The sequence below is a fragment of the Lynx rufus genome, unplaced genomic scaffold (assembly GCF_022079265.1).
Source record: "Lynx rufus isolate CCGP_SWC_20201006 ecotype Redwood Valley unplaced genomic scaffold, mLynRuf1.p SCAF_4, whole genome shotgun sequence".
In the NCBI taxonomy this organism is placed as follows: domain Eukaryota; kingdom Metazoa; phylum Chordata; class Mammalia; order Carnivora; family Felidae; genus Lynx; species Lynx rufus.
The window spans coordinates 106327988-106355151 of record NW_025814856.1 but is presented as its reverse complement, the minus strand read 5'-3'; the positions used below and the strand labels follow the sequence as shown (position 1 = coordinate 106355151).

General features: G+C 36.3%; 1 protein-coding gene across 1 annotated transcript in view; it reads right to left on the bottom strand.

The window, feature by feature from the left end:
• The window catches only part of SCIN (scinderin), an 80180-nt gene that overhangs the window by 27189 nt on the left and 25827 nt on the right, over positions 1-27164 (bottom strand). Inside the window, exons 4-6 of the mRNA XM_047095754.1 lie at positions 25899-26048; positions 3924-4016; positions 769-901 (exon numbers count right to left, since the gene is read on the bottom strand). Of these exons, the coding sequence (XP_046951710.1) occupies positions 769-901; positions 3924-4016; positions 25899-26048 (376 nt within the window). The remainder of the gene's footprint in view (positions 1-768; positions 902-3923; positions 4017-25898; positions 26049-27164) is intronic.

Genomic DNA, 27164 nt, shown 5'->3' with positions numbered 1-27164 from the left:
CTCTGCCCCTTCCCTACTCTCATTCCCTCGCTCTCTCACTCTCTCAAAATAAAAAAATTAATTAAAAAAAATGAAATATAGCATTAAAAAAAGAATCTCAGAGAGGGAAGATATTATATGATTAACAAATACTTGCACACCAAGCAGTGAACATAATTATAATTTAAATAGAACACTGAGAATGGTAAAAATTTCCTAGTATGTTAAACATATTTAGAAATATCATAATGATCACTATTTTATATATACATACGTATATATATAAAGATATATATATATATATATATATATATATATATATATATATCTTTTCATGTTTCTCTGATGCTTTCTTTAACCCCATCATTTCTGGCAAATGATACCAGTAGGAAGAAAACATGGTGTCAATGTCTGCATTTTATATGAGCTGTTTACAGGTCAAGTCTCAAAAAGATAGACTTTTTTTAAAATCAGAAAAAGGGGCACCTGGGTGGCTCAGTCAGTTGAGTGTCTGACTTCAGCTCAGGTCGTGATCTCGCAATTAGAGGGTTTGAGTTCCATGTCAGGCTCCGTGCTGACAGCTCAGAGCCTGGAACCTGCTTCAGATTCTGTGTCTCCCCCTTTCTCTGCTCCTTCCCTGCTTGTGCTCTGTCTCTCTCTCTCTCTCTCTCAAAAATAAATAAATGTTAAAAAAAAATAAAATAAAATCAGAAAAGATGTTTTCTTTACGCTTCTACAGAAATGGCTGTATATCTGAAGCACAGCCACAATGTCAATGGCATTTTTTACCTTTCCATACGAAAATTTGTTTTGCAGCACCGTGGTCCAAAATAAAACATTCTTCAGAAAGTAGCATTGCCATGGAGAAGGGGTTTTCTTCTGCCACCACAGTCACTCTCATGGATCCACTGGCATCTGAAACCTAATATAAAAACCATGAGCTTGTTTGTAGATAATAAAAAATGTTCTAAAATTACATTATGGTGATGGTTGTACAACTCTATAAATGTAATTAAAAACCATTGAACTGAATACCTTAAATGGGCAGGGAATGTAAATTATATCTCAACAAAGCTGTTTAAAAAAACAAACAACCAAAAATCCACGAGCTCAATTATACCCTAAAAGTCTTTTTAAAAGACTTTAACAAGACTAAAAGATAACCTACTGAATGGGAGAAGATATTTTTGAATGACATATCTGATAAAGGGTTAGTATTCAAAATATATAAAGAACTTCTATAACTCAACACCAAAAAACTCCAAATAATTCAATTAAAAATGGGCAGAAGACATGAACAGACATTTCTCCAATGAAGACATCCAGATGGCCAACAGACACATGAAAAGATGCTCAACATCCCTCATCATCAGGGAAATTAGTAACGGGTCACCTGGGTGGCTCAGTCGATTGGCCATCTGACTCTTGATTTCAGCTCAGTTCTTGATCTAACAATCATGTGAGATCATGAGATCAAGCCCTGCATTGGGCTCTGCACTGACAGTGTAGAGCCTGCCTGGGATTCTCTCTCTCCCTCATTCTCTGCCCCTCTCCCAATTGCTCTGTCTCTGTCTGTCGCTCTCTCAAAAATAAACTTAAAAAAATAAATGAATAATACTTTAAAAAATTTTTAAAAGTCTTTTGGGGTAAAAAAAAAAACACTAATAAAAAGCTAAGTTTTGACAGTGGACCTAAAGCATCAGAAAATGATAGTGATAATAAATAATAGCTAAGGTTTGTTGAGATTTCTATATATTATAAGCACCAGGCCACGAAGTTTACATGATTAGTTCCTAAACTGCATAGCAATCATTTCAACTAGGTAATAATCTTACACATTGCACACATGCAAAAGCTAAAGCTTAAACATTCATTCATTTAACATTTACTGAGCACCTGCCATATGCCAAGCATTGTGCTATGGAGGCGCTGGTATATTACAGTCTAAGCTCATAGATTTTTTTTCAAATTAGGTCCTGCAATTTAAGCATACTTTGTGTAAACTGTCAAAGTAAATTTCCTCTATCACAAATACTTATTTACTTAGACTCTTGAAGTTTGGGAATAACCACAAAACATTGTGGGGTTTTTTGTTTTTTTTTAAGGTGGAGGTGGTCTTGCAAAACTGAAAGTGATATTAATGCCCAGGTTGGAAGTCCCTGTTTTTCAAAGGCCAGCTAGTAGACTGTAAGGTAATCCTGGGCACTGGATAAATATGCACATTCCAGGGACTTCCCTAGATCAGTGGTGGGGTTTTGCAGCATTGTGGTGGGGCTTGAATTCTGGTTTTTTTTTTTTTTTTTTTTTTTTGGAAGCTATCCAGGTGATTCTGCTTCCCAGCTTTGTTCTGCAATTCCAAATTAAAGTATTTTCAAAGAGACTTTGCGTTTTATATAAATGCAATACATTACAAATCCACTAGAGGGAGAAATGATACATTTTCATATTTTAAAATATTTCTTTAGTTTATTATAATGCTGTCCAAGAGGGAGAACAGTTTTATTTGATGATGTAGCATAAAAAGTATTTGTTAAGTTGTTGAAAATGGGTTTTAGAAACAGTAATGAAAAAAAGCTGCCACGAAGTCCAGAGTAACAATCTTTGTATGGCTTATATTAAAATCATCAGTATTTATTTTTAAAAAAAAATTTTTTTTCAACGTTTATTTATTTTTGGGACAGAGAGAGACAGAGCATGAACGGGGGAGGGGAAGAGAGAGAGGGAGACACAGAATCGGAAACAGGCTCCAGGCTCTGAGCCATCAGCCCAGAGCCTGACGCGGGGCTCGAACTCCCGGACCGCGAGATCGTGACCTGGCTGAAGTCGGACGCTTAGCCGACTGCGCCACCCAGGCGCCCCTAAAGTCATCAGTACTTAGCAGAAGTGGTAACCACATTTTCCTTTGCCTTCTAGGAAGAAAAGACTCCACTTCCCCTTTACAAAATGCAAGTTATAATACACAAGTTAGTAACTTGATCTTCATTCAAAATGAGATTCTGAGCTAGAAGTTCCCTTAAAGAAGAGCAAATGTAACTCCGTCCTGTGATGCCGAATGACTACTTAGCTCTGCAGGAAGATTAACCATCTGCTCCCAATCATGTGCTTGGAAAGTTATAAGGGGAGGGAACTCTTAAAGGATCCCATCTGAGCAATGTCCTCATCTGGTGCATTTGTGGCTTCTGTTGCCTTCACCAGCAATAAAATCATAAAATGATGGAGTTGGAAAGAACCTGAATAATCTTCTAATGTAATCTGTCTTTTTTTTTTCCAGCTAAGAAAACTGAGGCCCACAATGGTCATCTCTTGCCCAGGGCCACCCAGTGGGTTATCACCACAGAGGTGTCATGGAACTAGGTCTCAAATGCCCAGGACAGGGCTATGTTTACTCTGCTTCCTCCCAGCTGTTTGATTTGATACCTTTTCCCTCCTGCAACAAAGAAAGTTTTTATGATGGCTAAACAGGATATTTAAAGTGACATGAAGATTTTATAATTTATCAAGACTTTATAAGAAAAAGCTTATGACACTTGGTTCCACTCCTGAAACCAATACTACACTGTATGTTAACTAACTTGAATTTAAATAAATAAATTAAAAAAAAAGAAAAAGCTTGCCAAGTATTTTTATCCCATGAAGGAAACATTTTATTAAATGTCATATATCAAAACATATTGTTGCAAACTAGCACAGCAACAATATATAATTTTATTTAAGTTATAGCAATTATTTCACTTATTATTTGGCATTTTTAATAAAAAAAAACAAAAAGCAATAAAAAGAAGAATTTTAATAAGCATACTAGAGCAAAGAATGGATTCTACTTACACATTTGTCTTTCAGGGCAATGATAGTTACCAGCTATCCCAGAGAGTCCCTCCCAGAACAGGCCTCCTGGCTGCATCCAGTCCAGTAAAAATAATAAAACTCGCTAACAGTAAACTCACCATGTAGAGTTTAGCCATTTTCCTGTTGGTTATGTCTGCTATGGTGTCGTCATCATCGTCTCCATCCCTAAGCTCTGGCTTTGTCCCTAAAACCTGGAAAACAGTGAACAGATAAAAGATAAAGACCTCTCATTAAAGGATGCAGAGTTAAAAAAAGAAAAAAAAAAGTAAAACTTCTTAGATTTCTAAAAACAGAGATTATAAAATATTTGCCATTAAAACGACCAGGCTCAAACATTTCTCACCAATCATATTGCATTGGCCTTTTCCCATGGATCAAATAAATCCATCGCATTAAGTAAACCAACACTGAGTTTGCTCATCCTGGGAACTTCCAAGGAAATAAAATCCTACACTCGAAGGCAAAGATGTTCATATTATTGAAGACGAGCAGGAATCAATTAAAATATGAAGTCTAAATTCACTTCCATAACAATTTCTTCTTGTGACCTCTGCTTCTAGAATCAATCTATAGGATTAATTACAAAGACTTGGATCAAATTACTGTTTGAGGGTGGAGTACCATTATCATTACTGACATATTATAGGGTAGATAAAGGACCAGTTCTTGACCACATGATACTATATTTCCTACTGTGTATTTGGCACTTAGAACAGTGTCTGGGGCATAAGAGATGTTCGATAAGTAGTTGCCAAATGAATAAATGAATGTATTTATTCTTTGCATATATAAAATAATCTAAAAATTCAAGGACATAAAACATTCAGCAGAAGGTACATTTGAATCTGCTTTGAGTTTCTACACACTTAAAATCACAAAAAATAGGTGTATAAAGCAACTTAATTAAACCAATCAACACAAATGTCATAGAATGTTAAGGACAGGATAAAAATATAAACTTACTCTAAGCAATGTGACTTTTATAACAACATATACATAAATTCAAGCTTAGAACATGCAAAGGAGGTATTCACTTAGATTCAGTAATATTTCATATGCAACGAAATTCCTTGCATACTGTGTTTTATATTCATTAAAAATACGTTGCGTGAAAATACCTACTGCCAAATACCAGGCAACAATAAAATGTACATAAATTCTAATCCTTGTTGGAGTATGGGCACTGCCTGGCGTTTAGAAATTCACTAGAGAACTTATTTTCTCTGGGAACGTGCTCATCTTTTTGTTGACACAACGATCAATAAAACACTTCAATTATTGTACATACTAAATGATTACAATACAGTTTTTAGTTTTTGTTAATAGTAGGATCAAAACAAAAATTACAACACTTGCAATCAAAGGCACTTTTTAAAAATGGCTTTCCTGTGCTAGATGTTTGTACAGTTTATAAGAAAAAGAAAGGGCTCTTCAAATACCCTTTTGTGATTCTACTCCAACCAAGAGAGTGGTTTTGAACCAACAGTTTAAGTTGAGGACTTACTAATACTTGGAAGTTTCCCAGTGGGTCACGTGAGTCTGAGATTTAGAGCACACTCTAACTTTTAATTTTTAGACAACAATCCCCATATGAGCCAAGGATCTTAATTAGCTTCTCAAAGGACTGTAGCACATTTGGGAATTGAACTCACAGGATTTACCAGAAACAGGCTTAACTCCAGGGGTAGGCAGATGCTGTACATTGTCAGGTATCCTCAGGAATCATTTTAAAATTCAGTTCAATAACTAAGCATTTACCAAATACCTCACTGGGATATACAAATGAGTTTCTAACCACCTTCCTAAATCTTAAGGGCTTTACATCTTGTCTAGAAAGAGGAAAATAATTAAACATGTTCACCTTCTCAACTATGCCTTAGGTTTTCATCTTTAAAGTAAACTATAAATACAGCTTTACTTTTTCTCTATAGATAGGATAATACATAAATTTGAAACACTCACAGGGATTAGCATTTAACTCATGAAATCCTTTGTGTGTGAAATAACATATATTTTGACAATTTAAAGAGGAAGGGAAACAGAGAAGACTTAACTGAAGATGTTCCTTAAAAATTTCATCTATTGTTCTAGCCAAGACCTGTCACTCAAGCTTGGAGTCTCTCCATCCCTCCCCTTCCTTCAATCATTTTCCATAAATTTCCACTTAAGAGTATCTTCATCCTTTTACATGCCCCAAACTGAACTTAGCTTTCCACGAAACTGACCATTCTCAATTCTCAATTTGTGTCAATGAATCTCTATTCTATTTACCTGGACTTAAAATCATTTTAAATACTTGTGGTCCTCCATTTTGAATCTCCTACCAACTTAGTCATTAAAGTCTACTTCTTTATAATAATGTTTGGAGTCACTGATTCCTGTCTCTTCCTTAATTTCCACCTTAGTGCAATCCCTCATCACCTCAGGGATAGGTTCCACCTACACCTGCCAGTTCCCTCCTGCCTTCAGGCTCACCTCATCTTTTCATTCAGACATTATCCTGTACGTACACTGGCTGGAAGGTCCCTTACTTCACTTTATTCCTAAGTTTCAAGAATGACTCCAGATAAAGGTTTATATCTTATATTTGCATCAGTGATTCTTAAAGTTCCAATATGCTAAAGCAACACTGGTAACTGGGTAACCTGATAAAATACACATTCTCAACTGCCAGCCATTAAGTCATTATGTCTGGGGTGAGGCCCAGGAATCTGCACTCCAGATGCTGCTTAATTGGCTGCTTACTGACGGCCAAAACTTCTGACTGGATTCCAAAGCCTCTTCAGACACTGGATGCTACCTACACTGCGTTATTTCTCAGTATTCTCTACCAACCTCCCTCCCCATGCTGATGTTTTCAGTGTCCCCTGTGGGAGCCACACAATTTCATTCCCCAGGGCTTTACCAAATACTGCACATAACTTCTACTTAGGCTGACTGCATGTGGTAGAATCAAAAGTGAGCAATTATTCTTTGGTTGGTTCAGCTCATCATAATTAGGACAGTAATAGCTACTGCTTATTCAATATCTACTATGAGTCGCATGCTGTATTAGGATCTTTGGACACATATTGTTTAGTTTTATAAGAGATTCCAGGAACGAGACACACTTATCCTCCTTTTACAGAAAAGGTCACTGATGCTCAAAGTCGTGAAGTGATTGTTTCACAGAACTGTTCAGTGCTTGAGGCTTCAATTGTGTCAAAGTCCCTTTAATGCCCTAATTTCAATAATTTTTAGAATAATTAGTTGTCTACTTCCCTAAATCAAGGGAAAATAGGAAAGTCTTTGAAATGGACCAAAAGATTTTTTCCAAGGATGGTGTCGAGGGGCTCCTTCTGGTGATCTGATACCATGATGTTATTTTCTTTCCTTTTCTTTGAGTGACCTTCCAATCCAGTAAAGACTGATAGCAGCAAATGATTTTGTCCACAGAGATGCACAGGAATTTTGTCTGGTGGAGACGAAAGTAATGTCTGCCCTGTGTAAGAGGCCAGCTTTGCATTTGTCAGCAAATTCATCTCAATGGGGATCACCCATTCATTCACTTGTCTGTTCTTTGGATCCTTCTTTGAACTAATTATAATATCTTATTGTTCTCTTAAATGAATTAAAAAGCTCTTTGATATGGGTTATTTTATATTTGTATGAGATTCATGATTTCATTTGTTTGAAAACTATCCCTTAACACCCAGTACCCCTCTTGTCTAAACCACATGTACTGAAACCTGTTTGTCTATGTATTGCCTTTTATTGCATATTACATGTATTCAGCTAACACTTCTCAAGTGCTGCTATGGGCCATGCCAGGTTCTTTATAAATTTTGTTTACAAGACACTTACATATCACTACTTACCAGACACCAGTCTAAGACTTTTAGGTCTATCAAGTCATTTCTCCTTTATGTCAACCTGTCACTGCTATTTTCCCATTTTATGCCTCAAGAAACAGATTAAGTAACTTGTCCACCGTCATGCAGCTTATGGTAAATGCCAAAGTCAGGGTTTGAACTCTGGCCCCAGAGTATGCGCTCGTAACTAGTGTGCTGTGCTGCCTCTACAGGCATTTCAAAAAGGTTGACACTTAACTGTTTAGATCTTGTCTCTGAAGATAAGTAAGAAGCTATTTCATGGCAGAAACTGCACGGGGACCACTCTCCGTTCTCTTGTTCCAGTTAGAGCCATAATAGCACATGTACCATGCAAAATACACACTAGTTATGAGGGGGATGGTTTCTGTCCTCTTCTCCCCACAGCTGTTTTCATTTCTCTCCAAAACCTCTGTCCACTACCCTTTCTTTCGATTCTGCCTATGAAGTGGGCCTTAAAGGGAAGTTCTTCCTTCACATCAGAGTGTGATGTGAGCAAACAGCCCTTAAAACAAGATAGGACAGTGTTCAACAAACAAGAAAGAGCTACCAAAGAATGTAAAATAAAACAATAGTACTTTGTTACCCATAAAATTGTCAAAGGTTAGGAAGCAGCTGACAACATCAGATGCTGGGAAAGATTCTGTATTCTACCAAGCACTCTCTGGTGAGCAGGAAAATTCTTAGGAATTTTCTAGGAAGTGCCTAGAAGTAGGTAACAAAAACCCAAGAAACAGACCAATCATTTAACTGAATAATTCTCTTCTAGTGGTTTATTATAAAGAAATAATTGAAATACATACAAACAATTCAACCTAATAAATATTCATAGCAGCATTTCACATGTTAAAAAAACAAAAACCTCCTAGACGCCCAACACGAAAGTGATTAAACAAATTAGGCTGTATCTGTGGAATGGAAAACTATACAGACATTAACATATTATACAAACTGATGGTCAGGAAAATGTTCAAATGTTTCAAGTAAAAAAGTTATATTGCAAAGCATTGTCTGCAGTCTCAAGAAAGAGTTTCTTGAGAAACTCTTGTTTCTTGTCTCAAGAAAGAGTTCTTGAGAAAGCACAGGGATACACAGATGAAAAGAAAGATTACGAAGAATTTGGTTATTTTTTCCTCAAAGATGGGACTTGGGGATATATTTCTTCTCTATTATGACTATCTACATTTGCTAAAATTTCAGTAATAAACAGGTATTTTTCTTTAATAAAACTGTAAAAGCTTTTATTAAGCAAAAAATAATGACTTCTTTGTTCTGTATTTATTTTCTCTCCCTGTGGAATAAATAGTTGGCACTTCATTACTTCAAATGGAGTAATCATAACTTCCTTTTAACTTACAATCTACCTTAAGCTTCTACTTCAGTCTTTCTCAATCAATTCATCAAAGGATAGTAACTATTCTTGATGAATTCCTAAAGGCTCTAGGTGTTTTGATCATAGAAACTTTTGTTAATGTAAAGACCTAGAAGGGGCCACCAGTGGCACAGGGGCCTTAATTTTTCAACTAGGAATTAAGTGGTTCCAAAGGTCACAGGTACCATTTTTGTTATAGATGTGATATGAATAGAAAAATGGGAATACCTCTATCTTCTCCTCTCTGTTTGTATCATAATGGAAATGTTTAACAATTTAAGACATGACTTTAAGTAGAGAGGTTGGAAATTTGTGGAAATACAATTTTGTTCTATGCCTAAGCAGATCTTCTGTTCTGCTGTTCACTCCTTACCTTCAACAGGAGTTGAATCCAAAATAAATCAGAAGATATTTACGTTAAATCATGGCAGCAAATACACCATCTTGCTTTAAATTCACAATCTCCTAGCTTCAGATTTCCTGGGTTCTCATGACATGGGCCAAGACCTCCTCAGTGTCTTGTGTTTTTTCTCTATGACCCATTGTGACTTGTTCTTTTAAACATAAACAGGCCTATGTGTAAATTTGTTTTAGAAAAGAAGGACCAGGAAGTTAAGAAAAATGTTTCTATATTTTCATAATCTTTACTTAATTTTCACATTTACATCTGCCTTTGTTTATTTTGAATCTTTTAGCCAGCCCCACCTATTTGGGATATGAAATTCCAACATTTACAATCTTGCTCCCTTAGGATGTGCTTTCTCTGTCTTCTACAAAAAAGTCAGGATGTTTGGACAATGTGCAATAAGTATTTGGAGTGAATAGTAGGAAAAGAAGGGATAATGTGTGGTCTGGAGGAAGGACAATACCTAACTCAAGACTCTAAATCACTTTGGATGAAAATGTTCCAAGTTAGTGTCAAGACCTAAAAGCATTTAACATAGAGGGTCTTCTATGTTTCTTAACTCTGATTTCAGTTTGGCAGATTAGGGAAATGAGGATGAGAGAAGTTAGGAGTTTTGCCTTTGGTCCAAGTCTTACAAATAGTAAAGCAAAGGATGCAAACCAGACTTCAGGACTCCTTCCATAGTGCTCACCACAGCAAAGGAGGCATCATGGTCTTCATAATCACTTTAGTACAAATGGCTGTTTCTACTCTCACCAAAAATGAAGGAGGCTCTCAGGTCCTAAGGGCTAACCTTTTAATTACCCAGAAATTCTCCTGTCTTATTTTCTTTCCCCAACTGGAAAAAAAAAAATCAATCGATTCCTAACCTATGGTAAATACAAATAAATTATAAAGATGAAATATAGCCTAGTTGTTATGGTATATTTACTTGCTTTGTGTCATTTTATGGCTTAAGTCAGATAAACATTTGATAACAGGGAAGACAGAGATATAAAATTACAGGCAATTCTGAGAAATGATGTGACCCCATTTAGCTGGCTCCACCTAATCTGATATGAGGTTCCAACATTTGCTGTTCCCAGTGATGTGTTTCTCTGCCCCTGAAATACCTTTATCCCTTTATGGAGAAATCAAATAAAAAGGGTAATTTAATATATCAAATAGTGGTTAAAGTTATTTTAAACTGAGATAAAGCATGTGAAGTACATGTTTGGATAAAAGGATAAAGTAAATTGCAAGTCTGCAAGAGATGTCTGGTTATTTAATAATCTGGGCCAGGACTGCCCAGTGGAATTTTCTGTAATTGAAATATTCCATATCTGTGCTGTCCAATATGGTAGTCATTAGCTACATGCAGCTACCGAGCACCTGAAATGTGGTTAGTATGACCATTTAACTGGGTTTTTAATTTCATTTAATCTTAATTAATTTAAATCAGAACTGTAATAGCCATATGTGTCAATGCTGTATTTGACAGTGTAGTTCTAGAGAAGTCAGGGAATCCTGTGGCCTTGGGGAACTCACCCTGATACAGGTCTGATTCTCAGTGTTACAGTAACATCACCAGATTAGATATTAGATTTAGAAGGTCCAACTCACAAGAAAGTTAACTCGTAAGTTATAATGTAGAGAGCAAATTCACAAGTTACCATACTATGGAAACCTACTTACAAGACGCTATCATGGAAAGCTAACTCACAAATTATTAAAATACATAAGCCAGAATGCCAACTGATTAAATTAGAGCAGTTGTTTTAACTGGCTACATTCTAGAACCATCTGGGTAGTTATGATAAACAGTACGAAAGTATGAATCTGAGCCCAAGATTCTGATTGAAGCCTGGTACTGTTGCGGGTTTTCAAAGCCCTCTGGGCCTGTTTCTATGGTATACTCAAGGGTTTAGTGACATCAGCTCTGTTAACTTGGTTCATCCATCTCAACCATCAGGACAGGTCTGCCAAGCATTCCTGATATTAAAATAGCTTCCCAGGGAACTCTTCCCCTGGACAAATTACCATGGCCTGGCAGTCAGGAAGCTGTCCTGGAGCAAATCTCAGGTAAAGATGTTTAGTCCTTCTGCCCTTTCTGGGAATCATTAAACTTTTTTTTTGTGGGGGGGGGGGTAAGACCTCAAACTCATTTGGGCATTTCTACCTGATTAGTGCTTGAATAGAAACTTCCATTGTTTGCCTCTGGCATTCCTGATGTGTATGTTTCACAATGAGCATTCCCCCTTGTCTTCTTGACAATCCCTTCACCTGGCAGGCTCTCGCACTCTGAGCTGGGAGGACCCACTACTGAGTGACTCTGCGATTCTGTTCCCACACTTCAAATGGTCTGATAATTAATACCACTCATAATCATCACGATGAAATAATGTACGTGAAGTGACTGTCGCCATACTTGGCACATAGTGAGAATGCCACAAAAGTCAGATCTTGCCTCCTTTATCCACCCTTATATACACTGAATCAAATTTGCCTTGGTCAAAGGGTCATTCTCTCTCTTTGATTATGACCTTGCATACCACCACTTTGATTCTTTGTGCGATGATTTTCACCACTGAACTTCTTGCTACACATCTCCCTGCGACTTACATTTATTCACTTATTACTTGTTCATGTCTTAATCTAATGATGTCACTAAGTAGTCTAGGTTTTGATAGCATACCTTTGTCAAAGTCTTACATTTTAGATTTAAAATTATAACCAGTAGATCTAAATATCCCTCTTCAAGCAAAACCTAAAGAATAGTCTCCTCTGCATCAGCAAATGAATAGTTAATAATGCTGAGAAAGAAAATAAGACCTAGTAATCCTTGGTTATAAAACTGATTCTCTGATCTTCCCATGTGGTTCAATCGTACGTCCCCATTTCATTTAGTCCTGTACATATGACCTTATTTTGGTGAGTCAGAATACATCAGTTACAGTTTATTTGTCAGTAAGGCTTATTTGTGGAGTGTCTATGATATATCAGCACCAAAGGAAAGGGCTGTGGCTATAACGGCTAATACGTTAGCTGTGGTCCCTTGTCAGTGAGCTGACTTTCAGCGCAGGGATGCTACATAGGTTTCACCTGGCTAACCCTCACTACAGACAGCGGCTGCAGGAGCAGTCTGCAGAGAAAGATTCTGAGGTTGCTTCCAAATTTAGTGAGAAGATTTAACATGATCCACCAGTCATTTCCCTCCTGGAAAGGCAGGAGAAGTGGCAGCACACATTCCACTTGTTTTTAACCCTAAATATATGAAAATAGCCTGTAAGGATTCTCAAATTCAGAAATGTTTAGGAAGTAAATCTAGTCCAGAGAGGATCACTTTCCTCCTCTCAAGGTTGGCTCTCTATCATAATGCCTCTGAGCTTCTCCCCTCGTAACTTACTGCTTATTTTCACCAACTTTGGAGATTATCAGAGGAAAAACTATCGGTTGGATGAAGGGTGGAATGGAGAAGAAGAAAGTGCATTTCTTCTCCAGTTTCTTCTTTTGGGGCAGACAAGGAGACAAAGAGCTACACAGGGCATCCCAGTATGATAGCATGAGCTCAATAAACCTCTAGGAGCACTGTTTTCACTGTTCCTTTTCACCACATACACATATGCACATATTGACATAAATTTATTGTGTTTTACCTCCTTCTATCCCCTTAGGAAGAGGTCAATAAATATGATTTACATATTATATTTGATCAGACTAAGTCACGTTTTATGGCAAGAGTGTTGTGAACGCTTCCTCTCTAGCTCCGTAATTCAGAAAATTTCCAAGCACTGAAATTTAACTGAGCAAACTCAAAATGGCTTTCATATACTCTGAGGCACCTGAAAAAATGTTTCCGTGCTTTTTATATTACATTAAAAAAATGTATTTTCTTTCCAAGAAAATGTCTACCCCAATTATCCTGTATGACCTTCCATAGTAAAGATGAAAGGTTTTATGCTGACAGTAAGAGATATGAAACAAATGTACTGAGTACAAACATTGTTACCAAAGGTATTACTTATGATATGGAATACATAAAATAGGTATGACTGTCAAAAGTGTGCGGCAGGGGCCCCTGGGTGTCTCAGTGGGTTGAGAGACCGTCTCTTGATTTCAGCTCAGGTCATGATCTCACGATTTGTGTGTTTGAGCCCCATGTTGAGTTCTGTGATGAAAGTTTGGAGCCTGCTTGGGATTTTCTGTCTCCTTCTTTCTCTGATCCTCTCCCTCTCTCTCTCTCTCTCTCAAACATAATAAACATTTTTTTTGTGTGTGGCATAATTTTTGGAAGTTATGAAAGAACTTGGCAGCAGATGGGATTCCCATCTGTCCGTATGTTTAAGACCATTGCTCTGGGAGTGCCTGGGCGGCTCAGTCTGTTAAGCAACCAACTTTGGTTCAGATCATGATCTCGTGGTTTGTGAGTCAGAGCCCCGAATAGGGCTCTGTGCTGACAGCTCAGAGCCTGGAGCCTGCTTCGGGTTCTGTGTCTCCCCATCTCCAACTTGTGCTCTCTCTCTCTCTCCCTCTCTCTCTCAAAATTAAACATTAATAATTTTTTTTAATAAAAGGAAAAAAAACATTGTTCTGCAATGAAGACTGTCTGCACGTGAGTTGCAGCTCTCCCATTCCCATTCTCACTTGAACAAGTTAGGCAGCCTCTCTATGACTTACTTCCTTCACCTGTCAAGTAAGGGTATAGAGAGATGCTCTTGGTGCTCTGCCCATCTCACTTTGGTCGACTTTGGAGGTCATTTGTAGGTGATTTCTTAAAAGTCAAAGCCTTCTGCTCTGTCTCATGGGATTATCTGGCCATCGAGCTGTACTGTATCCATACACAAGGCAGGATGGAGTTCTGGGGAGTTAACACCCAGAGTGACCCTCAACTAATGAAAGATGGGAATTACTACCTAAATCCTACAGCCTCCTCAGCCTCCTGTGGGCTGATTCCAAAGTGTGTTCCATACAATTTCTCATAGGGTCCCTCTGGGACTAAGCCCCTGTTCCCCGTAGCAGTAAACCACATACTCACAAAGTATTGCCTCACTTTACTCCTCCTTGGTGTTTCCAGGATCATCTTCAGATAACTACCTGCCCCCAAGTCCTTGTACAGAGTTGTTTTTTTGGAGGAACACAAACCAAGACAGTGGATAACAAATATATCCACTTTCTAGGGCCATTGTAAGAATTAAATGAGTTCATCCTTGTAACACCCACAGAAGGATTGTAGGCTCTGGATGTTTGCCGTGATGGTGGCTGTTGTTACCTCCTCTGCAGCAAAAATAAATCCATCACAAATTTGTTTCTTAGATTATGGAATTTCTGTGTTAATATTAAGTAGTACTTGTTTGATATAAAGAAAAGCGCAACTTGAAAGATTAAGGAACACATAACAAAACTGAGTTTGTCCGTGAGCCACTTGCCCTTACCCCCACAGGACAACAAGATGAGAGAAATTATGCCATCACATAGCAATAAAGCTCCATGATGGCAAATATCACAAAAACGGATATTTAATTGTAGTACATTTGCTGCTTAGTTTGAAATAGTGTTTAATTAATGTATTTGTCTTGTCCACATGCACTTTGTCAGGCTTCATTAAAATCTATTTTCAGTTTTGGTTTGTTTTTTAGTTGCTGGAATTCATTGAAATCGGGCATTGATATTTCATTTCTCCATTATGCATGGCATAGGACTTCATTTCCCAGTATATTTTGCATAGCTCTTGTTTGTTTGCATTAAGGTACTCATATATTTTAATATTTTTTAACAGTGTGTTGGTAACTCTTTCCTGATTAGTAAAATGTTATGAAATACCCAGAACTGAGGATTGCCTCTTGGTTTCCACTAAAAATATACCATATTTACGTGAACAAACCATGCTTTCCTGAAAAAGTCACTTTAAAATCCTTTTTCATATATAAATATATATAATGTAAATAATATATAAAAATTAAAAATAAACAATAAGTATATTTTTAAAAAATATATTATATATAATAAATAATAAATAAAATATAAAATATATATAATATATAAATAAATATAAATTATATATATGTATATATATAATGATTGGATATATATGTATATGTATATATCCACAATAATATAACTGTAGAATTGTACTGGATACCCTTGCAAACACAACAGCATTTCTAATAGCAATTACTGGTTTTTCATTTGCCCAAGGACTGCCAATATAACACAGTTCCACCACAGTGTGATCCTTGGCTTTCGATAACAGGATTTAGAAACACAATTTAAATGGGTCTCCATTTTAGGGAGTTCTTTCCAATACATGAATACATTTCCTCACGATATTAAACAAATATTCACTACAAAATAAATACTGGGGAATTATGAATTGCTGAATCTTGGAGAGTCAACTTTTAATGTCTGGACTTAGCCCATTCTTAGCACAAGATATAAGAGGAAACTGATATAAAATTAATAATACTGTGGCACCTGGTTGGCTCAGTTGGTTAAGCATCTGACTTGATTTCAGCTCAGGTCATGATCTCACAGTTCATGAGTTTGAGCCCCATATCGAGCTCTGTGCTGGCAGTACATAGCCTGCTTAAGATTCTCTCTCTCTCTCTCTCTCTCTGCCCCTCCCTGCTTGCTCTCTCTCTCTTTCTCTCTCTTTCTCAAAAATAAATAAAATAAACATTGGGGTGCCTGGGTGCTCACTCAGTTAAGCACAGGACTCTTGATTTCAACTCAAGTAATGATCTCATGGTTCGTGAGTTCGAGCCCCACGTGAGGCTTTGTGCTGGCACTGCAGAGCTTGCTTGAGATTCATTCTCCCTCTCTTTTATGCCCCTCCCTACTTTTGCTCTCAAAATAAATAAATAAACTTCAAAAAAATTTAAAAAAGTAAAATAAACATTTAAAAAATTAGTATTACTGTTAATAAATATTAATAAATAATTGAAAAACAAATTTATAAAATGAATGCCAAGGAATTATGAATCGCTGAATCTTAGAGATCTGGTTCTTTGATATCTGAGTTTGGTTCATTCTTAGCACAAGGAATAAGATGAAATTGACCTAAAACTGCTGATAGAAAATAGTCTTACTGTTAGTTTTATAAAATTATATACTATCACTAATATTATAACAAACACGAGGAATGATATAAATAAAGAAAATGAAACCTGCCATTATAGTTCAATATTTATATTGGTTTATTGATGCAGATATAGACTTTGTAGGGGAAAGGATCTATCCTTCTATATAGCCCATCTGTCCTAGAATCACACTATCTTATTTACAGGTCCTATCACACACTAGACCCCACTTCAGCTGCCAACTAAATGAAACGTTACCTCCCTCAAAAATGATTGCCAAATAGTATTAATTTGGGTTCATTATACAAAAGTGACACCTGATCAATAAGGTCATAAGCCTTCATTTGACCTTTAGTGTGACAAAGTGGAAGATTATTTGAACTATTATATTGCAGCATATGGTTAACTACATTATTGCTGTATTTCTTAATGACTCAGCTGCCCAGGTGTCCAGTGCGCTGTATTTCTTATCTTTGATCAGAATATTTCAACTTCCCACACTGGATAATTGAGTACCTAAATTAAATGAGTACCTGAATTCAATATTAGAAATCCAAATAAAAGACTCATTAAAATAAATAGCAACAATGAATGGTGCCTTGAACAGTGCCTGGCACATAGTGAACTATCAATAAATGGTAGATAAAAATAGCTATAGCAAAAAAAAAAAAAATCTATAGCAACCGCAGTGTTCCTTGAAAGCATTACAACTCTGCAGCATGTGCTACTTGTCACTATAATTCACATACATATGATTATATATGAATATATATGAATACATATTATTATATATGAATATATATTCATATTCATGTGAATCCCCAGAAAATAGTTTCTCCCACTCTCTATAGCAAAATTTATTGTCAAGTTGGCTAACATACAATGTATACACTGTGTTCTTGGTTTTGGGGGTAGAGTCCCATGATTCATTGCTTACATATAACACCCAGTGGTCATCCCAATAAGTGCCCTCCTCAACGCCCATCACCCATTTTGGGATTTGAGTATGTACTGAGTATCATGGCTATAAAGCAAAATGGAAAAAATGATTTAATTATAATGCAACAGAGAGAAGAAAAGGAAAGATTCCCATTTCAGGGTACCTCTGATGCTTTCTCTCTACTCAGGACTAAACTAGAGAGGTTGGCAAATACTTTGGATCCTGGCAAGTTAAAAATCTTTGAATGGTTAAGGCCATAAACGGGCCTCCTCTTTCCACACGGCTCTCTTAATATTATTTCAGGCAATGAATACTGATGAACACCTATGTGCCAGACAATGTGCTACAAGAACGGGAAATTACAAAACATTTAAGACAATGTTCAATTTCCCAAGAATTTACAAGAAGACCCTGGAAAATAATGGAGGGATAAATAAGGAAGCTAAAGCTACTTGCACAGCACTCATAAAGTGTTGATCTGACGAAACTTTTGTCTCCTACTGTCTAAGTGTTTACTGTGTCCATGGACCAAATTATTATCTCAGGCAGCTCAAATTTCCACCCTTACAAAGTACACAGTTGTGACTAACAATGAAATCAGTAAGAAGGCAACAGAAAATAGTTTACTGAGGGATGGGTGGGGGGTGCTATTACAAACCCAAAAAAACAACCTTAAGTCTTACTTTTAAGGAGCTCAAAATACCCATGTTTGTTCCCAGATGCTGAAAAGCAATGTGAGTTTTATTTTTATATTACTTTTCTATAAATCTTTAGAACCTTTAAAAAATACTATATACTCCTTGTTCCAAAATGGTCATGAGGGGATTTTCAAAACAGCTCCCTATTTCTTTCTTTCTTTTTTTAATGTTTATTTATTTATTTTGAGAAAGAGAGAGAAAGGGGTGGGGGGGGAGAGGGAGACAAAGAATTCCAAGCAGGCTCCACACTGTCAGCACAAAGCCTGATGTGGGGCTCGATCTCATGAACCAGGAGATCCTGACCCGAGCCAAAATCAAGAGTCAGATGCTCAACCGACTGAGCCACCCAGGCACCCCTAGCTCCCTATTTCTATTTTTGGTATCATTTGATACTATTCTACAAAGATAAATGGGGACTGATCTATCTAACCAAAGGTCATCCCCAGAAAATAGTCTGTCCCACTCTCTATATAGCAACATTTTCAAAATGATCATGCTTAATTTAAACATACAATATTTTAGTTAAAAGATTGAATTGTGATCCCATGGAAATTCAATAAGCCCAACATTATGTTATGAAACAAACATTTCCACAGAGAAACTTTGACAGAATTATAAATTTCCAAATTTCCAAGTATTTCCAACTTTTTCTTTCTTAATCTTCTACTTTGCATGCTAAATAAAATATATGACTATTCCAATATCCAGGTTACTAGCTGTTCAAAATCACTCCAAGTTTTACCTCTCTGTAAATCTAGATTATATAAGAACTTAGGAAGCATTAATAATATGCAATTCCTTTTGATGTTAACTTTGGGGGAAGAATAACACAAATATATCAGGTGATTTTAAAAATAAAGCTCTACACTTGTATAGTTCCTTGGAGTTCATGGGGTATATTCACTTTTAATCTAGCGATGAGAAGAGGCAGCACCAGCACTGTGGGCCACAGCCAAGCAAAGTAGTCAAGGTCAGTGGACAGCAGTGTTGTGTGTTAGAGAGAGAGAGAAGTGGGTTTTTGTGGTAGCTGGACACTAAGTGGGGAGGTGAGCTGACCTGGAAGGAAGCACTCTACAGATAAGAGTATCCAACTACAGCTCCTGGAAACATGCATTTTTATCATAGGATGAAAAGTTTTAGATACCAGCTACTTGTTTCTTTTTTTTTAATTTTTTTTAATGTTTATTTATTTTTGAGAGAGAGAGGACAGAGTGAGAGCGAGAGCGGGGAAGGGGCAGGCAGAGATGGAGAATCTGAAGCAGACTCCAGGCTCTGAGCTGAGAGCACAGGGCCCAAGGTGGGGATTGAACCCATGAGCCATGAGACCACGACCTGAGCTGAAGTCAGAGTTTAACCAACTGAGCCATCCAGGTGTCCCAACATACCAGTTACTTTAAAAAAAAAAAAAAAAATTAATGTTTTATTTATTTTTGAGACAGACAAAGACAGAAAATGAGCAGGGGAGGGGCAGAGAGAGAGGGAGACACAGAATCTGAAGCAGGCTCCAGGCTCTGAGCTGTCAGCACAGAAGCCAACGCGGGGCTCGAACTCACAAACTGTGAGATCATGACCTGAGCCGAAGTCGGAGGCCAAACCGACTGAGCCACCCAGGCGCCCCTTCCAGTTACTTATTTTTAATGTGCTACATGCTTTCACCTGAAGTACACGCTGACTAACACATGGGAAGGTATTGTAGTCAATATAAACAAGCCCAAGACTCAGCTATTACTTTCCAAAAGGTTAGTTGTTAACTATCCACCTGCAGATAGAAGACTAGTAGAATATATGAATTGTACTTATCTAAATTTCAACTGCTCTTTTGTAAATGCAGTTGATTTTAAAACAATCAACAGTACATCTTTTTCATATCTTCACCAACACTATTATCTAAAACATAGAAGAGTTTTTTTGTTTTTTTTTTTAATTTTTTTTTTTTTTCAACGTTTATTTATTTTTGGGACAGAGAGAGACAGAGCATGAACAGGCGAGGGGCAGAGAGAGAGGGAGACACAGAATCGGAAACAGGCTCCAGGCTCCGAGCCATCAGCCCAGAGCCCGACGCGGGGCTCGAACTCACAGACTGCAAGATCGTGACCTGGCTGAAGTCGGACGCTTAACCGACTGCGCCACCCAGGCTCCCCTAGAAGAGTTTTTTTAAGAGATACTACTATCCTTTAGAAAATAGAAAAACGTGGGGCGCCTGGGTGGCGCAGTCGGTTGAGCGTCCGACTTCAGCCAGGTCACGATCTCGCGGTCCGGGAGTTCGAGCCCCGCGTCAGGCTGATGGCTCAGAGCCTGGAGCATGTTTCCGATTCTGTGTCTCCCTCTCTCTCTGCCCCTCCCCCGTTCATGCTCTGTCTTTCTCTGTCCCAAAAATAAATAAACGTTGAAAAAAAAAAATTTAAAAAAAAAAAAAACAAAATAGAAAAACAAATGTAATGGGTTTCTGGTACCATGTAGTTCACAGTTAATTGTATTAATTATCCAAATACGAATGATCAAGGAGTTAGAGCTATAAAGGCAACACAGATCTAAAGGCAGTTTAGTGTCTTCCCTCAAGGAACTTAGCCTGGCAAATGATAACACATAAATTTTATTTGGCAAAATACTTGGGAAAAATAGAACTAAATTTTTATTCTTAGCTTAAACAGACATCTCTAAAGAGTAATTTAAGAAATACTTACACTATTTAACTCTAGATTTTACTCACAAGATACCCAGAGGAGCACATCATACATATCCAACCAACTTGCCAAGAGAATGACTGAAAACGCTATTTTATTTTCAAGTTGTCAACTATGACTTAGAATAAGATGAACACAAGTCCTATATTGGGAGATCCTTCAGAGGTTAATTTAGCCTATATGCTATTATCATATAGCCTAAAATACACGAATTTCATCATGAGAAGGCTTCCAATCGTGGTGGTATGCTTTCTGGTATTTGTGGACCCTCACAATCTGCTCCCATTTTCTGACTCTGTCTTAGATCTAGTGTGTGCTTTTCTTCTCAGACAATAAAATAAGTAATTTCTGAGCTTCACTGGGAATGAACAGAGGGCTCAATAAATACTTATTAACTGACACATAACATGATATGCCAATTTTCTTTCTTGTCCAGAACCTGAAAAATGATTGCACTGACTTCCCAGGGAGCCTTAGTATTTTTATAAAAGCAAGAAATCTAACGGTTCGGCAATATAGCACTTGCTTACAATTTCCTTATAGCATGGTTACTGCCAGTATTCTTCAGCTAGCATTTACAATGAGGATAGACTTAATAAGCTCATTAAATTATATTGAAAAGAAGTCTTTTGAGGTTAAGGCAAATTAGTTGATTTCTGTTGTTATTTCAAAAAATTTTGCCCCTTCGACATTCTATTTTTGATATCTAGCAGATGGTGCTTTTTAAAAAATGAGTCTATAAAACTGATAAATTATCAACCTTGCAATTTTTCCTCAGGGCACTCTTTTAGCTTCCCTCCTAACGTTTAGAGGATGAATAGGACCAATGAAGAAAGTTTCGAACCTTAGGGTTAGTGGCATATTTAATTTTCCTTTACATTCATTGATTGTTGCTTTTAAATAGGAAAAGAAGAAAGAGCCAGAAAAAAGCTTTCCATAATTTATGGGCAGTTTTTCCTGGTAAATACATTTACAGTGATGAAAAAATATGAGTGAGATGTGACTTTACCTACAGGCTTTACTTTAGTTCCATGGACAGAATAATTTTCATATTTAGGCAGATGAGTTTTTAAAAGTGCTAAAGATACAAGAAAGAAGCTGAACATATACCCTATTTCCCCAGACAGTCTTGTTAATACATGTTGTCTCTTAGTGCTGTCTAATGTGGGCCCCCCTTAATTACTCCCCCAAGTATTTTGGTTTGAAGGGTAAATTTATGATCATCATAGAATTAAATCATATTAAAATTATATGAATGGTATGGTATGAACAGATAGCAGAAATCTCTAAAAATAAAGATGAATTCTTTAAAAAACTCTCAAAGTTTTTTTCACTATTTATTGTGTTTAGCACTTTGATGTGTTTTCACTATTTATTCTGTTTAGCACTTTGATATTCCAAATACTCAGCATCCAATATAGAGTAATGATAACAGAATCATTTAAATAGCTTAGAAGTCTTTGATTTTAAGTCATTACTAATCATATACTTTCAAAGTTTCTGAAGACAAATAACTTGAAAAGAATATCATTAAAAATGAATCACTTAAAAGGACCATTTTAAAAGACATTTTGAAAGATTTTTAGATTTTTAGAATCCTTTTCTAGCAATATCAATAGTTGCATTAGAGTCTCAGAAAAAGAAATGACATTCCATTGTCTTCAACAAGGAAACCTTTTGTGTGTGTGTGTGTGTGTGTGTGTGCACGTGCGTGTGCACGCGTGCGCTATAAACCACTTTGGATAACTTCTGAATCCTATAACCCTCTTCTAAGAAAAAAAACTTTTTAATCACATAAAATAGAATACAAAGTACTACAATGGAAACCTATTATATTGGGATACAACTATCAAAATGTATTTTCTAAATGTGATAAAGTAATATATAAGAGTTTTCATTTACTCATTAAATAACAATATTGAACAGCAGGTCTAATAACTATCATAATTACCAAGAAGTGACCAACAGCAATGATATTTTAAAGTTATCTGCAATAACATGACCTGAAAAGTCACAGATGCTGCTTATGCTACTGTTTCGTCAACTATATTCACACTTGGAGAAGGTTTTCATGAAAAGGTTAGTAGAAATAAGGTAATTTTCTCCTAACCTAGTTAATGAGCTCTTTGAATTTTATCATTGTGGGTACAATATTAAGAAAGCCTAGAAAGTCAAACTAGTTTATTATAGGTGCATGATTTATTCATCAAACAACTATTTACCCTTGTAATCAGGCTACAAAACATTTGTGAAAACAAAAAGCCCAACAAATTCTTTTAAAATGAAAATTCATTGGGTAACTGAGACCTATGAAATATAATGCAGTATATACTGAATGAACTGAATAGAAAGCAAAGTAGATGTTTTCTAGAATATTTTAAAAACCAAAAAATGAAAATCTCCTTTAAAAAAGACATCACATTTTATATTAAGCATTATGTCCTTTATCTCTATCATTAATATTTTAAAATCAAAGTTATATTTTTACAATTTTTTTTCTTCAGGTTTGCACTTCCTTTACAAATTTAACAGTGTAATGGTTACACTTTTTTTCCTCTCAAAACTCTGAAAGAAATCCAATAAGCAAGTGTATCAAATGTATATATGCATAATTCAGGCCCTCAACCTCAGTGGTTTCACTTCCTGGAAGAGAGTAGAAATGATTTGGTAATTAAACACAGAAACTGCCTAAGAGACAAGGTGGAATGACAGACACTGGACCCTAAAGGGACCAGAAGCCACCCTGTCCAACCCTTTACTTCACAAATGAGGAACCAGAGACAACAGAAGCTAAGGGACTTGGCTTGGGACCCAAGATGACAGTAGAAAAGCTGATCAGATAGTTAACACAGCCCCTCCTCCACTACTCCACTGGGGCAAATCTTGGACCTGGGTCCACACCTACCAAAGCATACTTACTGAAACAAGAGGTTACAATCAAGTAGAAGTACATCCTACTTATAAATTTTTGCTTCCAAATATGAAACTTGGAAGCCTTAAGTGGTGATTACATTTTACAACAGAGGCCTTTAAAGAATATTAAAAGTTCAAGAAGTTGTTTTGAATAGCTTCCAAAGTCTAATTTATTAGCCATGTTATTATGACTATTGAAAAGCCAGTTAACCTCTAATTTTACTTTGTTTTGTTGGATATCCTTTTTTCCCTGATTATAAAATGAAAACACACATCTATTACACTATTACAATAAACTTTGAAAATAGAAAGACAAAAACAGAAAAAAAATAACAAGCAGCCAAGAGCCAAAGGCAAAATTAGTAATATTGCCAATATTTCAGCATATTTCTTTCCAGATATATATGTATATATGAATATATAGCTATATACCTACATATAAACTTATATATAATTATTATATGTAAAATTTTATATCCTGCCTTTTCTCTTAGCATTTAACCATGAACATTTTCCCAGTGAATAAAAGTCACTTCTCAAAAATCACTAACATGAATATCTGTGTTTGGTGGTTATTAAAATAGTAAAGTTTAAAGATATTACAATAAAAGGGGTGCTTGGGTGGCTCAGTCGGTTGAGCATCCAACTTCGGCTCAGGTCACGATCTAGTGGTTGGTGAGTTCGAACCCCACATCAGCCTTTGTGCCGACAGCTCGGAGCCTGGAGCCTGCTTCAGATTCTTTCACTCCCTCTCTCTCTGCCCCTTCCCTGCTCACATTCTGTCTGTCTGTCTCTCTCTCTCTCAAAGATAAATAAACATTAAAAAAAAAAAGACATTACAATAATAAAATTATCTCACAGTTAATTTTTGATCAGCGGATTATGGAGGCTATTGCTACATCAAGTGACTCTCATGTATAAAAGCGCTGTAAATCAAAATTGTTAAAAACGTGTACAAGATAGTCATTAGAAAAATTTAAGTGCATGGGGCGCCTGGGTGGCGCAGTCGGTTAAGCGTCCGACTTCAGCCAGGTCACGATCTCGCGGTCCGGGAGTTCGAGCCCCGCGTCAGGCTCTGGGCTGATGGCTCAGAGCCTGGAGCCTGTTTCCGATTCTGTGTCTCCCTCTCTCTCTGCCCCTCCCCCGTTCATGCTCTGTCTCTCTCTGTCCCAAAAATAAATAAACGTTGAAAAAAAAAAATTTTAAAAAAAAAGAAAAATTTAAGTGCAAATAGCTAAAATCATTGAGGAAAATGTGTAATATCCCAGGAAATGAGAAAAATGAGAACTCAAAGAGATATCACCTTTATATGCAGGAGGATTCAAGACAATATTATCATAACAGTAAATGTTGATGGGGTTCTGTAAAGTCAAGAGGGAACAAACATTGGTACAAACATTTTAGTGCTTGACATACCACAGGGGTTCAATAAATATTGTTTATTGAACAAATGGGAATCAATGTAGCAATATATATCAAGAAACATGAATATGATTATACCCTTGACCCATAATTGTAAGGGAAATATAAAATATATACACTTTGGCACTCACTGCAGTTTTCTTTAAGGAGTAACATTGTTCACAACTAAACGTCTAAGACTGCTAAAATCGTTAAGTAAATAACGTAGGTATAAAGAGCCATGGAGATAATTTTCAAATTAATTTAACCACTATACTATAATCATAAGTGTCTTGCCTATAATTCGTCGTTTAAAATGATTGAAGTATTTAAAATATTGGTATATTTAATCTTTTGGAATAAGATTTTATTTCATTCTTTTAGTATAATAATTAACTTTAAAATTGAAAAATATCCCTGCATTAAAAATATATATATTTTACTTCCAAAATATATTACTATAGCCAATCTCAGAACTGTTCCCTGTTTGTCCTGTGTGACAGACGATGAAGTCAGAGCCTCCTCTGGTGGTCATACCAAGGGTGAAAGAAAACAGTTCATGACTTTCTATTTTCTCTATACCATCACTTAGACAACCTTGATGTTTCCTCTTACCTAATCTTGGCCTAGACTTAGTTTTAGAGAATTAGCTTAAATTAACACACACACACACACACACACACACACACACACACGACTTAGAGTGGTAAACCTTTAAAAAACAAGTCACAACACCTTTGTGAGTACTGATGGTTCACTTCCGTCTTCCACCACAATTAGTTGTGATCTTCCTTTCCTTTCATTGTCCCGAATGCCAATGGCAACTTGGCTTGCCTTCAGACGCTCGTATTTGTTACATGAGGAACCACACCACTGGTAAATTTCCTAAAAGAAAGAGACAGATCCTTTGACCACAGAAATACGTGGAGGACATTCAGCCCTGTTGTAATACTCACTGTGATTAATTAGGAAAAAATAAAAAGATATAAAAAATGAAATTAAAGTTATCTACTGTTGAAGTATATACATGATTTTATACTTCATTCTGTATCCTGTTGCTTTGAGTTAGCATCATAACATAACCACTTTTTAAACATGGGAAACATAAATATTTACTCACCATTTTTATATATCCACTAATTACAATTTATGAAAGAAGAGTTGTATATACTACTCAAATTTAAAATAAAAATTTACCATATTTCAGAAAGGTAGTCGAGAGTCTGTTGTAGTAATGTGTTCTTGATTTATAAAAATTGATCTAACACTTTTCTAAAGCAACCTAATGAATCTTACCAAGAGCCATAAGAATAATTAAAACCTTTGACCCAGTCATAACACTACCTGGAATTCATTTTAATAAATTATTCATAAAGATTAGGAAAAACCATGTGTACAAGGGTTTTCATTGCCATATAACTAGTAAGGCATTGGGAAGACATTAAATGCTCAGTAATAAGATAACAGTTATATATAATTATGATCCATAGAAAAAACAGATACTTAATATCAAAGTTATATTTTATTTTATTTTTTTTTTCAACGTTTATTTATTTTTGGGACAGAGAGAGAGACAGAGCATGAACGGGGGAGGGCCAGAGAGAGAGGGAGACACAGAATGGGAAACAGGCTCCAGGCTCTGAGCCATCAGCCCAGAGCCCGACGCGGGGCTCGAACTCACGGACCGCGAGATCGTGACCTGGCTGAAGTCGGACGCTTAACCGACTGCGCCACCCAGGCGCCCTATCAAAGTTATATTTTAACACAGAAATTTATAAAAATAAAAATAGAATGACAGTTTTGATGTATTATACAGTAAGTAGATTATATTAGCTGCCATTTAGATTAAAACATTGTATGATTTTGACTCAGGTACAGTGTTTAGAAGGTATAGATACAAATGTAAAATAGCCAAATAAAATTTTCTCCATTAAATGTGGTTTAATGAAAGAAAGAAAAATATAATGGTACCTAAGTTTGGTGGGGGTGTGGGAATGGGCA